Source organism: Brassica oleracea, chromosome C3 (assembly GCF_000695525.1).
Source record: "Brassica oleracea var. oleracea cultivar TO1000 chromosome C3, BOL, whole genome shotgun sequence".
Classification (NCBI taxonomy): domain Eukaryota; kingdom Viridiplantae; phylum Streptophyta; class Magnoliopsida; order Brassicales; family Brassicaceae; genus Brassica; species Brassica oleracea.
Genome location: NC_027750.1, coordinates 50,478,135 through 50,491,396, shown reverse-complemented (window position 1 = coordinate 50,491,396; position 13,262 = coordinate 50,478,135). Strand labels below are relative to the sequence as shown.

At 35.5% G+C, this 13,262-nt stretch overlaps 3 protein-coding genes, 1 long non-coding RNA gene and 1 pseudogene across 7 annotated transcripts; all 5 read left to right on the top strand.

Moving 5' to 3' along the window:
- Window positions 1-1,849: 1,849 nt before the first annotated feature.
- Window positions 1,850-2,260, top strand: LOC106330837. Its single transcript, XM_013769243.1, has one exon. It carries the CDS (start codon window positions 1,850-1,852, stop codon window positions 2,258-2,260), a length of 411 nt encoding a protein of 136 aa, XP_013624697.1.
- Window positions 2,261-3,020: 760 nt separating this feature from the next.
- LOC106331852 (RHOMBOID-like protein 10, chloroplastic) lies at window positions 3,021-4,994 on the top strand. Its single transcript, XM_013770271.1, has 8 exons — window positions 3,021-3,201; window positions 3,390-3,649; window positions 3,761-3,896; window positions 3,968-4,064; window positions 4,142-4,209; window positions 4,288-4,386; window positions 4,457-4,498; window positions 4,571-4,994. Exons 1-8 carry the CDS (start codon window positions 3,058-3,060, stop codon window positions 4,721-4,723), a joined length of 999 nt encoding a protein of 332 aa, XP_013625725.1. The 5' UTR covers window positions 3,021-3,057; the 3' UTR covers window positions 4,724-4,994.
- Window positions 4,995-5,586: 592 nt separating this feature from the next.
- LOC106332999 (GDSL esterase/lipase At1g58725-like) lies at window positions 5,587-7,550 on the top strand. Of its 2 annotated transcripts, none has more exons than XM_013771479.1 (5): window positions 5,587-5,854; window positions 5,949-6,079; window positions 6,569-6,793; window positions 6,878-7,052; window positions 7,234-7,550. In XM_013771479.1, the coding sequence occupies exons 1-5, from the start codon at window positions 5,614-5,616 to the stop codon at window positions 7,425-7,427; spliced, it is 966 nt and encodes a 321-aa protein (XP_013626933.1). In that variant the 5' UTR covers window positions 5,587-5,613; the 3' UTR covers window positions 7,428-7,550. The 2 variants fall into 2 exon arrangements, with proteins under 2 accessions (XP_013626933.1, XP_013626932.1); XM_013771478.1 differs by having other exon boundaries at window positions 6,878-7,133.
- Window positions 7,551-7,735: 185 nt separating this feature from the next.
- LOC106330836 lies at window positions 7,736-11,343 on the top strand (annotated as a pseudogene).
- A 109-nt stretch (window positions 11,344-11,452) lies between these two features.
- LOC106333839 lies at window positions 11,453-12,924 on the top strand. 3 transcript variants are annotated; one of them, XR_001268481.1, is made up of 5 exons: window positions 11,453-11,559; window positions 11,750-12,095; window positions 12,174-12,239; window positions 12,315-12,619; window positions 12,746-12,924. It is a non-coding gene; the product is annotated as an uncharacterized LOC106333839 (long non-coding RNA). The 3 variants fall into 3 exon arrangements; XR_001268482.1 differs by having other exon boundaries at window positions 11,453-11,927; XR_001268480.1 differs by having other exon boundaries at window positions 11,453-12,095.
- Window positions 12,925-13,262: the final 338 nt, after the last annotated feature.

Below are 13,262 nucleotides of genomic sequence, written 5' to 3'. Positions count from 1 at the left end.
CCGTCGGAATGTCCGTCAGAATACCGCTGTTTTCTTGTAGTGTTATGCCAATTTCAAATTCTGATAGAAGTTACAACTATTCCATTCAAATCAGTAATTCGCAGTTAAAGTTAGTGAACTCCAGATCAAGTGGATAACAAGACCAAATAACCTCGTACCTACGTATTAGATATGCAAAATAGTAGGAGTAAGGTGAACAATATAAAAGACAAGCCAATACCATTATTTCACACGTGAATTTTGTTTGTTTCCTGACAATTAGAATATTCAGTTCGAATTGTACAATCTATGGATTTGTTTTTATATTTTAATATTTATTGTCAATATTAAATCTACTTCATTCGAATAAAATATTTTAGAAATCTACTCAAATTATTTTCAATAGTTTCCCTAAACCTAACACCTTGTTCAAGAAAAAGTTTTGATTGCAGGTTTTATTTCACATACCAAACACATCTTTTTCTTGTATGCATTAACCACAGTTTTGTTAATACGGTAGAAACTCTTCTAAAAATAACACATTTTCCAGTTCTTTTTTCTTGAATATTTTATTATGCAATCAAAATACTTTTTAGTAACTCAAATCATATCGTGCACATAAAACACAAACACATCAATTTTAGCATTTCTAGTCATATTTAACCTTAAAAGAACTATCTAACATCTACACAACAAAATTAATTCCACGGATTTAAAAACTGGATCAAGTTGAGACGCAAAGTCAAAAATTTAAAAGTAGAAAAACACTTTCCGTAACAATGTCGCATAAATGGTTCATTTTACCCCCGTATAAATACCCTCCATATATGCTTCTTTGCCACACACACAGCCAAAACTGTTCTTCAAAACAAATCAAAATAGAGAGTGAACAAAAAAAACGAAATGGCCAAATCTTATGTTTTTCTCATCGCCATATTTCTCATCGTAGTTTCACTCTCTTCCCCTTCCCAGGGCCTTACAATCGCTGGCTACACCATTAACCGAGTCATAATTGACGATGTCCTGTATTGTAATGTTACCGGAGAGCGTAGCACTATCTCGAATGCCACTGTTTACTTAACATGTGGCGGCTCAACCACAACCCTTTCTCAAACATTTACCGATACAAAAGGTGCATTTAGAATAGTGCTCAACTTCTTGCAAACACTTTTGTTTAACCCTAGTTACTGCGGTCTCGGAATTAATATTCCGCCGGGAAGTTGTGGTCTTGTCGCACCGGAAAACATTCTCTATGTCCCGTTACTACTGCTCAAGGTCGTTCAGAACAATACCATAAATACCGCATATTTTGGTCCATCATCTAACACTATTAGTCTCTGATGCAACAGTGCAAGGGGCCTTTCATGCAAACTATATAATAATGACATTATGTTTTACATTGAGGTGTTTGCAACCAGAAATAAAGTGATCAATGTTCCACAAAGCTTATAATTAAGTAGCTCTCTCTCTTTTCCTTACTTCGCATGTGTTCACCAAATATGTAATCGTACATACATACGTATATATAATATGTGTTAGCATGTTGCTAATCATATTTGACATGGTATATATATCATAACGGCTATATATTTTATTTTATGTTCATCTACTTTTGATTATCTAATGTAACCGTTACTGTCGCATTTAGCTGTAGTTTTATATCCTCTAATTAACTGTCTCACTAGTGAACATCTTCTCCTGTACATATTTGGAAATTTTATATTACAAAAGAAAAGAAGGGATTAGGTTCATTTTCGTATCTTTTTATTGCCGTAAAAACAAGTTTAAGGGCCTTGTATTTTATTTAAATCACATCTTGTAAACCCGACAATTTCTGGGAGCTGGAGCCTCATCGAGGAGACAATTGGATATGAAGCAGCTATGTACGTTGAGAGTGATTGCTAGACCCTCTGCTTCATGTGAAGTGGGGTTTGGTAATTTTGCTAGCTTCTGGTTTGATGATTGGACGGATCTATGCCCTTTGTTTCACTTGACGGAGGAAAGAGGGCCAGCAGTCTCAGGTCTGCACAAGGAAGCGACAGTGGCAGAGGTTTTAGTGAATGGAGAGTGGTGGTTGAGTGCTTCTCGTAGTAGGAATGCTATAACCACTTTGCTGAAGCAATGTCTGCCATCGCCAGTTCCGACTGTGCTGTCATCGTCGGATGATAAGTACCTATGGAGAACAGGAAATGATTCCCCTTCAACTATCTTCTCTACCGCCAAGACGTGGTCCTCTTGTCACCCTCCATCTCCTCCGGTTAATTGGCATTCTCAAGTCTGATTCAAAGGTAGAATTCCCAAACATGCGTTCATTGCTTGGTTGGTAGCTTGGAACAGATTAGCTACTCGAGACAGAATGAGAGCTTGGGGTATCGAGGTATCTCCGAACTGTCTCCTCTGCTCAGGGTGTGATGAGTCTAGGCAACATTTGTTTTTTGACTGCGTCTACAGCTCTGAAATCTGGGCTTACTTCTGCTCTCGTACCCGTGTCACACCCCCTATCGTGTTTGAAGACTGTCTTAGGTGGCTTAGGAACTCTTCCACTGATCCAAACATCCTCCTCGTAGTAAAGCTCATCTTTCAAGCTGTTGTTTATATGGTTTGGAATGAAAGAAATGCTCGACTACATTCAAACGTGAGTAGACCTACGCACGCCATCATTCAGGAAGTAAAACAGACTGTTCGGTTGCGACTTGATCTTTTATCTCGCAACATGAGGATCACTAGCAGCTCTTCTCTTACTTATTTAGGTTCTTGGTTAAGTTTGTTCTAAGGATTTGTTAAATTCCTTAGACTTTTTTGAGAAAGGTAGGTTGTCTAAATCTTTGTAACTCGTTTTTTGAAAATAAATAAAGAATTAATGAAAAAAAAAAGTCTTATTTCTGAAATGATATTACACAAAAAAAAATGAAATAAAAATAGAAGATATTGAACAATTCACTCGTTAGTTTTGAGTTAGATGGGCCCAAAATGGATCCAATCGGAAAAAGGCCTGCCCGATGTTACCCAAAAAACTGATCCTAAGAGGTAAAAAAAGCCGAAAGGTCCCAAGTTCGAAACTGAGAAACGTGAAAGGAGATGATGGTATTGGTACCTTTGTCATTATCTCAACATAATCTCTGGCCGCCGGAAACTGGATCCACGGCGTTTCGAGGTTTCGCAACCGCCGCATCCATACACGCGTGCGATCATCTTCGCCGTCACCTCCGCTCTTCCCTTCAGGTTCAAGCTACTCTCTTTTCTCGGAAAGTTGGGTACTTTGTTTAGATCTCTAGAACAAAAAAAAAAGGCTTAAACTTTGATCATCTTGGTACTTTGTGAATTGCTCTTATGCAATTATAGTGTAAAAAAGGTTTCAACTTTCAATCACGATCATAGCAGGCTCATCTCATTTGTCTTGGGACTTACAGAAACTGCAGCAAGTTTCCGATGCTGCACGAACGGAGTTATCAAGAAGAGTCGTTCTATTCAACAGTGCTAACTTCCTCCACTCCAGAGATGATATCAGATCTTCGTTGCTATCCGTGTGTTTCTTTAATGGAGGAGGAGAGAGTAGGATAGATCCTAGAGGTGATGAAGGATCATCATCATCATCAAACCAGGAGACATCCAAGAGAAACACAAGCAGTGGACGGAGGTGGACCAATGTCCTCCTTGCCGTTAACGTTATGTATGTGTTTGTCTCTGTTACATATAACAAAAAGATCATGTCTTGTGGTTTTGATATGTTGCATTAGAGGAATGCTTTAGGCTTATGGGTTTCATTCTTGTGTCATGACAGAATGTATATTGCACAAGTTGCATCCAATGGCAGAGTGCTGACATGGGGAGCCAAGGTTAACAGCTTAATCGATAGAGGTCAGCTATGGAGACTGGCTACATCTTCTCTACTTCATGCCAATCCTATGCATCTCATGGTCAGTTTCTCATCAACCATTTCAGCCTTGTAATGACCCTAGTCAATGCTGTTTCCTCCTTTGTGTTTTAGATTAATTGCTATTCTTTGAACTCCATTGGACCAACTGCTGAGAGTTTAGGTGGCCCAAAGAGATTCCTCGCCGTTTACTTGACATCTGCAGTTGCAAGTAACTAACATCTCATAGACTTTCTTTGACGTTGGGTGGTTATAGTTGACTAACAGAAACCATCTTAAGAGTTCTAGGTTCAGCAATGAGTTACTGGCTCAACAAATCGCCATCAGTTGGTGCGTCAGGTGCAATTTTCGGATTGGTAAGTCTCTTGGAACCCATAAGCCTTTGTTCTCATACAAAATGAAGTTTTTTTTTAAAAATCTTTTCCTTTTGGTAGGTTGGCTCGGTAGCTGTATTTGTCATGAGACACAAACAAATGGTCAGAGGTGGGAATGAAAATCTGATGCAGATAGCTCAAGTTATTGCCTTAAACATGGTAAGTAATACAAAACATTTAAATTTGTATAACCTTTCTCAGGTTCTAACAAGCTTTTGACTATATGCAGACATTGGGTCTAGTATCCAGAGGCATAGATAACTGGGGACATGTAAGTAACCAAATCATGAAAAATGTATTAAACAGTAGATGTCTGAAAAATAAAATCTCTGGTGAATTTCAGATTGGTGGCTTACTTGGTGGAACCGCAATGGCATGGCTTGTAGGACCACAGTGGAAGTATGAGTACACAACAAGAGACGGTCGGAGAGTCTTCGTGGACAGGGCTCCAATGCCGCTCTTTTTGCGGTGGAGAAATGAACGGGGACGAAGCTGAACAGTTTTCTCTTTTAATGCCATGTGAATGAATATAGAGAGATTGGATGTATATTTGGGAGGATTTGATTCTTGGGTCAAAGTAGCAGCTCATTACTAAAATGTTAATGTTTGATGTCTTAAATGTTTTTATAAGAGCCAAGTTTGGATTAATGTTTGTTTATTAATTTAAATAAATGTTAATGATAGATTTAATTGTATTTGTGTTGTCTTGGTTTAAAACTGGATAGATTTTCCATACAATAAAAATGATATCTCAAGTTATTTTTTAATCAACTTTAATAAATGAATAAGTTATCAAGTAGCTAATTAACTTATACATATAAATACAAGTAAAATAAGTCATGAGTTTTAATGATTAATTTAATCTAAATGGACTTTTGAATATACTTAAAACCTAAATAAATTTGGAATTTTAAGGTTAGTTTAAGTTAGATCATTGATTAGGTTAACCAAATTTGTCACCCATAATGAAAGGTGCAACAATCAAACTTTTGGTAGCATTTAATGATCGAAGCAGCCAGAGAAAAAAAAAGCCATGAATTTTTCTTTTATATTTGGTAGCATTTTTTACTAACAGCAGTTATATAGTAGTAGCTAATATAAACATACTGTTCTATATCGAAAATATGACATATTACTGTGATTATACCAAATTGCGGTTACGTTTACGGTATTGCAAAAGTTGTATATTCAATTTGAAAACAAATTAGTTACATTTTTATTGATGATAAATATTGTTTTTTTGATAATAAATATTAAGCGATATCCATGATATGAAGGGACCCATATATATATATATATATATATATATATATATATATATATATGCATGTCTACAAACTAAAAAAGACAAACCAAATCTCGACAGAAAACTAAACAAATCAAACAATGAAGCTTTACATGTTATGGCTCGTGTTGGTATTAGCCGTCCAAGCGGATGCAGCAAAGCAAAGAAAGAAGGCTAAAATCCCTGCATTAATAGTTTTCGGAGATTCAATAATGGATACTGGTAACAACAACAATCTCTCAACTTTTCTTAAGTCCAACTTCCCTCCTTATGGCAAAGACTTTCCCGGCGGATTGGCTACTGGAAGATTTTCGGATGGAAAAGTTCCTTCTGATCTTATTGGTAATTGTTTGAACTATTTTTTATATTTGATTATATAAAGAGTTATAACTATTTTTACATCGTTCTATACTTGTTTTAACCAGTTTTATTTCAGCGGAAAAATTGGGGTTGGCTAAGACATTACCAGCATACCTAAGTCCAAATTTGAAGCCTAGAAATCTTTTGAAAGGTATAACATTTGCGTCTGGAGGAACCGGTTATGATCCATTGACAGCCGAAACTATGGTATGTTATCATATACTTCGACTGGTGACCATTCTGGAAACAAGAGGAACGAATATAAAAAAAAAAGTAAACGAATAAAATTGCAGAAATGAAAAAAAATGGTTGTTCCTTCTCAAATTTAACAAGGAATACTTTTGTTCTTTATTTCTCTACAAAAAAAAAGAATGGTAGAGAATCAGAAGAAAAATGTATTCCTCGTGAATGGTGATATTTTTTAGGAACGCTATGAAATGTTAATTAGTTTTATTTATTTAGGAATAGGGAGTTGGATTGGAGGCTAAAACTCTTAAATTACCTAGTAAGAATTTTGAAAAGGTATGGATCCAGTTCCGGTTGAGAGTGGCTTGCTCTCCTAAAGGATGCTATTTAAAATGGGGTGGATCTCGTCCAAGGGGATGTAATTAAGGGCTTTCGGGATTGAACCTCTAAATATTCAAAAAAAAAAATTTAGTAAATAATAGAGAATTTTTATTTGTTGATCTTTTGTAGTCAGTGATATCAGTGGGGGATCAACTAATATATTTCAAAGAGTATATATCAACGATCAAACGACGTTATGGAAAAAGAAAAGCTCGACATATCTTGAACAGCGGCATTTTTCTCGTGGTTTCTAGTAGCAATGACCTTGCTCACACTTATATAGCCCAATCTCATAAATATAACCCTGCATCGTATGCTTCTTTCTTGGCTAAATCAGCAGTTAAATTCGTAAGAGTAAGTGTGTTAGATTTATTCAAATATTAAATCAAACAACAATAAAATAACAACTAATAATATTATTTATTTAATAATATTTAGAAATTACACAAGCTTGGAGCTCGAAAAATTGGGGTGTTTAGTGCACTTCCTGTTGGATGTGTACCACTTCAAAGATCAGTGCGTGGAAGTGTATTAACAAGAGAATGTGTTAAACCCTTAAACAATATGGCAAAAAAATTCAACGCTAGACTTTCTCCAGCACTGAAATCTTTAGATAGAGAGTTGGATGGTATTATCTTCTACGTTGATGTTTATGAGACCTTTTTGGACATGATCCAAAATCCTAAAAAATACGGTTAATTCATCTCACAAACATAATATATATATATATTTTTATTCCTTTGTATTAAAAACGTGGACTAAGTTTTAAGTAAAAACATCCTATTATGTTTCAGGTTTCGAGGTAGCTGATAGAGCTTGTTGCGGTACTGGGTTTCTCGAAATTTCTTATATGTGCAACTCATATAATCCATTCACATGTTCTAATTCGTCGGCCTATATATTTTGGGATAGCTACCATCCAACTGAAAGAGCTTATAAAGTTATGGTTGATAAGTTATTCGACAAATACTTTAGCAAAGTCTTTTGATGTTAAACATTACTTACATCCTTGCGTTTCATTGTATTTATCCTTCTTATTGTTTCATGTATGTGATTAATTCATTACAGAATGTTCAATGTCTTGTGCACTATAAAATCTTTATGTTCTATGTTTTCACCGACAGTAATTTTAATGTTTTGAAAACGTGATTCTACCCAATACATTATTGGAACTCAGTTTTAATCTATACTATTAAAACATAAGGCTTCTTTTTTTAAGGTGTCCTTCTGTTTCAACAATATTTATAGATCTCTGCAACTGCTTTATTTTAAAGTATGCTTTTTAATTATCTTTATTGTTCAGGAAATCCTTTTATTCCAACAAACAATATATTTCCGTTTTTCTCTATCCCTTTCAACTAAATAATTTTTAGCATAATTAAAAGATTTTGTGATCTGGAACAAGAGATCATCGCAAATTGGGGATTTCAAGTTAAGCGTTTTGTACCAAGTGATTACGAAGGCGATTTGTCTTAGGGTTCGGAGAAGTGCACGAAGGTTTTGCGACTTGGTTTTCATCTTGCTAGGAAACCCTTTAGTGGCTTCTCTAATGGTGGTTCTGAATTCAAGATGGAGACGTTGAACCCCTGCTGCACTAACAAGTTCCAAGTTCGCAAGAAAAAAAATCAAAAGAGAGGGAAGATTGAGCACTCACTGATTAACATAAATATATCTGTCTTTTTTATTTATCCGAGAACTCCTTTGTGGTTCTGTTGACATTTGGTCGGTGTCGGTGATTTGTAGAGTTTGGGTTTGAAGAATCTTGGGAATACATATTTTCTGAATTCTGTATTGCAATTTTTGACATACACATGAGTGCTTAGATGCTTACTTTCTAGATGTTAGCAATGTGAAACGCTGTATGCATTTAGAAGCTGGTTTGATTAATTGCTTGGCTTGGTGGGTCTTTTATTCAGTGTCTAATTGGATGCTCTCATGAAAACGTTTGTGTAGTCCATGTGACTGGGTTTTGTGCTTTATGTGCAATCCAGAGGCATGTTAGGACAACCCTTCAAGCTTCTGGCGGAATAGCAGCACCAAGTCTCAAACTTAGGAGGTACACACTTTTGCAATATTTTGTAAAATATATACGTAAGAATCTAATCATATCTTTCTGGAAAGAGATGCTCTTCACGACGATACTATCAATTGTACCTCTATGTGTCATGTACGTCAGTACGGTTCTCATCCAGAGCTCATAGATTTCCCCTTCGGCAAGAGATCTCTGCCCTTGCAGTGTCTTCTTTGAGGAATGAGAGGAGCCACATCTCATGTCATTGCCAAAAAAAGCCAAAATGATGAAAGCGATGTAAGTTATCTTTTTTTAAAAATGTTGTAAAGGAATTATATAATTTCATAAATAGGGGACTGATTCACTGTCATTGATTTTTTCTTGATTAATTACTACTCTGATAGATAACAGAGCTACAGATGTTACAAGTATTTCCAACGAATCTTTGCTTGAGACTCTTAAAGTTTTTGAATTCCGAGATGCGCTTATAAGTTTAGATGGAGAAGTAGTGGCTTTTGACCTTGTGCACAAAAAAAAAGTAGTGGCTTTTGACCAAAATCCTTGGTCTAATGGTTGCAGGATTTTCACGAACGTTCCAGTGGATGTCGATCCTATGCTTTAATTGGAGGATAACAATCAATAAACACCTCAGCTTTTGTCTATCATTTTCATAAGATTTTTTTTGTTTCACTCATATATTTGTGTACCTCTCAGCTTTCCTCTGATGTTAAAGAGCAGGAAACTTCAGCAGTTGATTACACAACAGGGGACATGATCTTTTTCTACTGTGATTCATACCTTCAAGGCTCTATCTGGTATCTGCAGTAGAAGAGAGTGATAGGACAGGAAATGCTATGAAAAGAGGATGACGAAGAAGATGAGCATGATGAAGAACATTTTCACTAACCTGGGGTATAACTAAATTATAAAACATAATATAGTTTTACCTCTATTGACTGAGCCGTGGAAAGTCTGTAAACATTGACATGTTTGGTTTGACCAATTCGGTGACATTTGTCCATGGCTTGCAAGGCCATTCGAGCAAGAACCCCTCACAGGAAAACAAATTTGTTAATAAATTTTTTTAAAACTACTTAACGAAATCAATTACGATATACAACCTCTGCATGCCTGTTTACAAAAACCCGGACGGGTCCTATTTTTCTAAATCAGAAAAACTAAAATCACACCGAATACTAAATATGTATCCGAATATCTAAAATATAATAAAATATTAATATATATATAATTTAATTTATAAATAAAATATCCAAAACCCTGAATTACATGAATCACCTGATTTTTTCAGGGTTTTAGGTTTAACTTGTGGTTTTTAGATTTTTGTTAGATTTTTGGGTTTAAACCTAAATTAACCCCAAACTTTTTTTAATTTGGTTCACTTCGGGTTTTATGGATAGTAAAAACCCGACTCCAACCCAACATTACCTGAACCGATCTAATTCGAAAAAGTGGTTCATAAACGGGTATGAAACACATACCTATAACATGAAAACCGAATAACCCGAACCAACACAAATCTAAAACTCGAATGACCATCATTATAAGATGTCAAAATTAATTTGATCTCAGTTATAGATGTCAAAACTCAAATAGTAAAATTCAAACCAAAAACTTAATAAATTTAAAATTTAACCAAATAGTTATCCCGCGCTTTCAAAGTACGGATCAAAATCTAGTACATATGTTAAAATTGAAGTTTGTTAAATGAAAAATGTTTATCCTAAGATTATTGCTTTAATATTACGAAATAGACATTGTAGAGAAGTATAACAAGGTTAAGTACCTTGGACAATTGTAGCTGAATGCAGGTTAACAGCTTAATCGATAGAGGTCAATTATGGAGACTGGATACATCTTCTGTTTATCATGCAAATCCTATGCATCTCATGGTCAGTTTCTCATCCACCATTCATCCTTGTAATGACCCTAGTCAATGCTGCTTACTTCTTTCTGTATGGCTAAACTGTTTCCCCCTTTGTGTTTAGATAAATTGCTATTCTTTGAATTCCATTGGACCAACTGCTGAGAGTTTAGGTGGCCCAACGAGATTCCTTGCCGTTTACTTCACTTCTGCAATCGCAAGTAATTAATGTTTCATAGACTTTCTTTGTTGTGGGTGATTATAGTTAGCTAACAAAAACCATCTTAAGAGTTCTAGGTTCAGCAATGAGTTCCTGGCTCAACAAAGCGCCATCAGTTGGTGCTTCCGGTGCAATTTTCGGATTGATAAGTCCCTTGGGGAACCATATGCATTTGTACTCATACAAAATGAAGTTTGTTAATGATACCTCTTTTTTTTTTTGTAGGTTGGCTCGGTAGCTGTATTTGTCATGAGACACAAACAAATGGTCAGAGGTGGCAATGAAAATCTGATGCAGATAGATCAAGTTATATTGCCCTAAACATGGTCAGATAGAAACTTTTAGAATCTATATAATCTCTCTTAAATTCTAACAAGCTTTGACAATGCAGACATTGGGTCTAGTATCCAGAGGCATAGATAACTGGGGACATGTAAGTAACCAAAAGCATGCCTTCAAAATCTATTAACCAGTTCTATTTTGCTTGGAGCAGTAGTGGTCTGATGAATAACATCTCTGGTGAATTTCAGATTGGTGGCTTGCTTGGTGGAACTGCAATGGCATGGCTTGTAGGACGACACTGGAAGTTTGTGTATACAACAAGAGATGGTTGGAGAGTCTTCGTGGACAGTGCTCCAGCTCCTCTGCTTTTGCGTTGGTGAAACAAACGCCAGACGGCTTTGATTAGAGCTGTAAACTGGGCTAGCCCACGTCCATTAGCCCATATCTATTTATCCATTTATTGTTTGTGGACAAAGAGTGACCATCTAATCTACCGTGGCATGTTTTAATTTTGGACATATTCCGAAAGTTGTGACTAAATATACACACGCTTAAAAATATTTCTCTCTTATCTTATATTATCATATATCATAATATCATCTATTGTTCTCATCTTCTCCATCTTCTTCCTCTCTTTCTTATTTTCATCGTTGTTTCCATGATTTGTTGCTAAATTGAGATTTTCGTATGGATTGATTTAAAGATTGATAACGATTGAACTAGACGTGAGTATGCACCATGATTTTTTTGTGTTTGTGATTTTAAGAATTGTGTTTCAGAGTGGTTCAGTTGATATTCTGGGTATTGGTTGAGATGAGTACACATCGATCTAAAATTCGAAATTGATGATTAACATTGTTTTAGTGAGTAGAAACGTCTTTGCTTTTGACTTAAAAGTATCTTTGCTTTGTTTAGGATGTGCCTGAGTTCCAATCATAGTTTCTTTCTATGGATTCTTTTGAATCTAAACCATTAAAGGGAAAATTGGCTTCATTCGCGAGACGCTTGAAGAAAGTGTTCATTCTGGAATGAGATCTTCATCTCAGGAACTGCTTCTCATTTAGAAGCATTGGGTTGTTAAGTGTTAACAGAGGTTTGTTTCTCTGACATTATGTTGTTTTGTGTGTTATTTGTGTAGAAATACATAGATATTTATGTTCCCAAATTCACATGTCTCTCTTCCTTCATTCTCTCTTGGATTACCATCTTACGTGTGATTGCCTCATCTGAATCATCTTGCAACACGTAATGATGGTGTCAGGTAAACACGGTGATAGACTTGATTCACAATGTATGTGATCTATATATTATAAGATTGATTTTTCTATTGAAAATGAAGATATGGGAAACAATTTATGACTGACGAGCTCAATAAGCTGTATGAATATGTTCTCATGGCGGAGAGGTGTGATTTCATAAATTGATTTTACATTACTTCCATCATTTCACAATAATCAAATCCAATTTTTGTGTTATGAAGGTGAAAAAGAGAATTTTAATGGCAACATTATGCGGGTTACGTACGATGCATACTACAAGCGAGCTCAACAACTACATGTTCTCTTTGGTGTTAATATAGGAATTATAACAAATAGATGTTCTGTTCTGACTCTCTTTAACCAGTTTTGATTACACAGAACATAAAGTTGTGTCGTATGAGCTCTTTTGCAGGTTAATGTGATTCTTGTGGGGCTTCCTGCGATTGTACTACCATGTGGATTAGTTGAAGGAGGTTCCTCAGGTCTACTGGTTGTTCTTCAAATGATTGGTGAAGCCTTCGATGAGGTTTGTTACATAAACTCTTTGCTTACTCTCAAGATTAGCTTGAGAACAAGTTTTTTGGTACTTGGGTTCACTTAGATTTTGCTTAGAATGATGATTGATTGAGTTTTGTTTTGTTATTGGTTTTAGGAGAAGTTTCTGAAAGTTGGTCACATATTTGAACAGACTCTCAGAGGTTCAGGCTTTGTTCTTCCAACGTTACCAAATGTAGCCTGAACATGAAGGCTTTGTTTTGTGCGTTTTACTTTCACCCTTTTTTAGGCAAAGCTAATTAATTTTGTTTAAATTCTGTTATATTTTTTTAAAGACAAATGTAGTGTAAAAATGAAGCAATAAGAAACAAGATGGTGGGTTAAGGTCTCAAGACAATGAAGATACCACTACAAGGGACAAACATGCATGGTTGGTTAAGGTCTCAAGACAATGGAGATGCCACTACAAGGGACAAGCATGCATGGTGGGTTAAGGTCTCAAAACAATGGATTATTAGTTTATCATATCTCATCTACCATTTACCATACTTGTAACCACTATATATATGAGATGTTCTCATAAGCAAATCAATCAAGTGAATAAGATTATCCTTCTTTACTCTCTCTCTCTTTCTCTCTCTCTTGTTCTTCACTATGTTCTTTAATTTCTAACA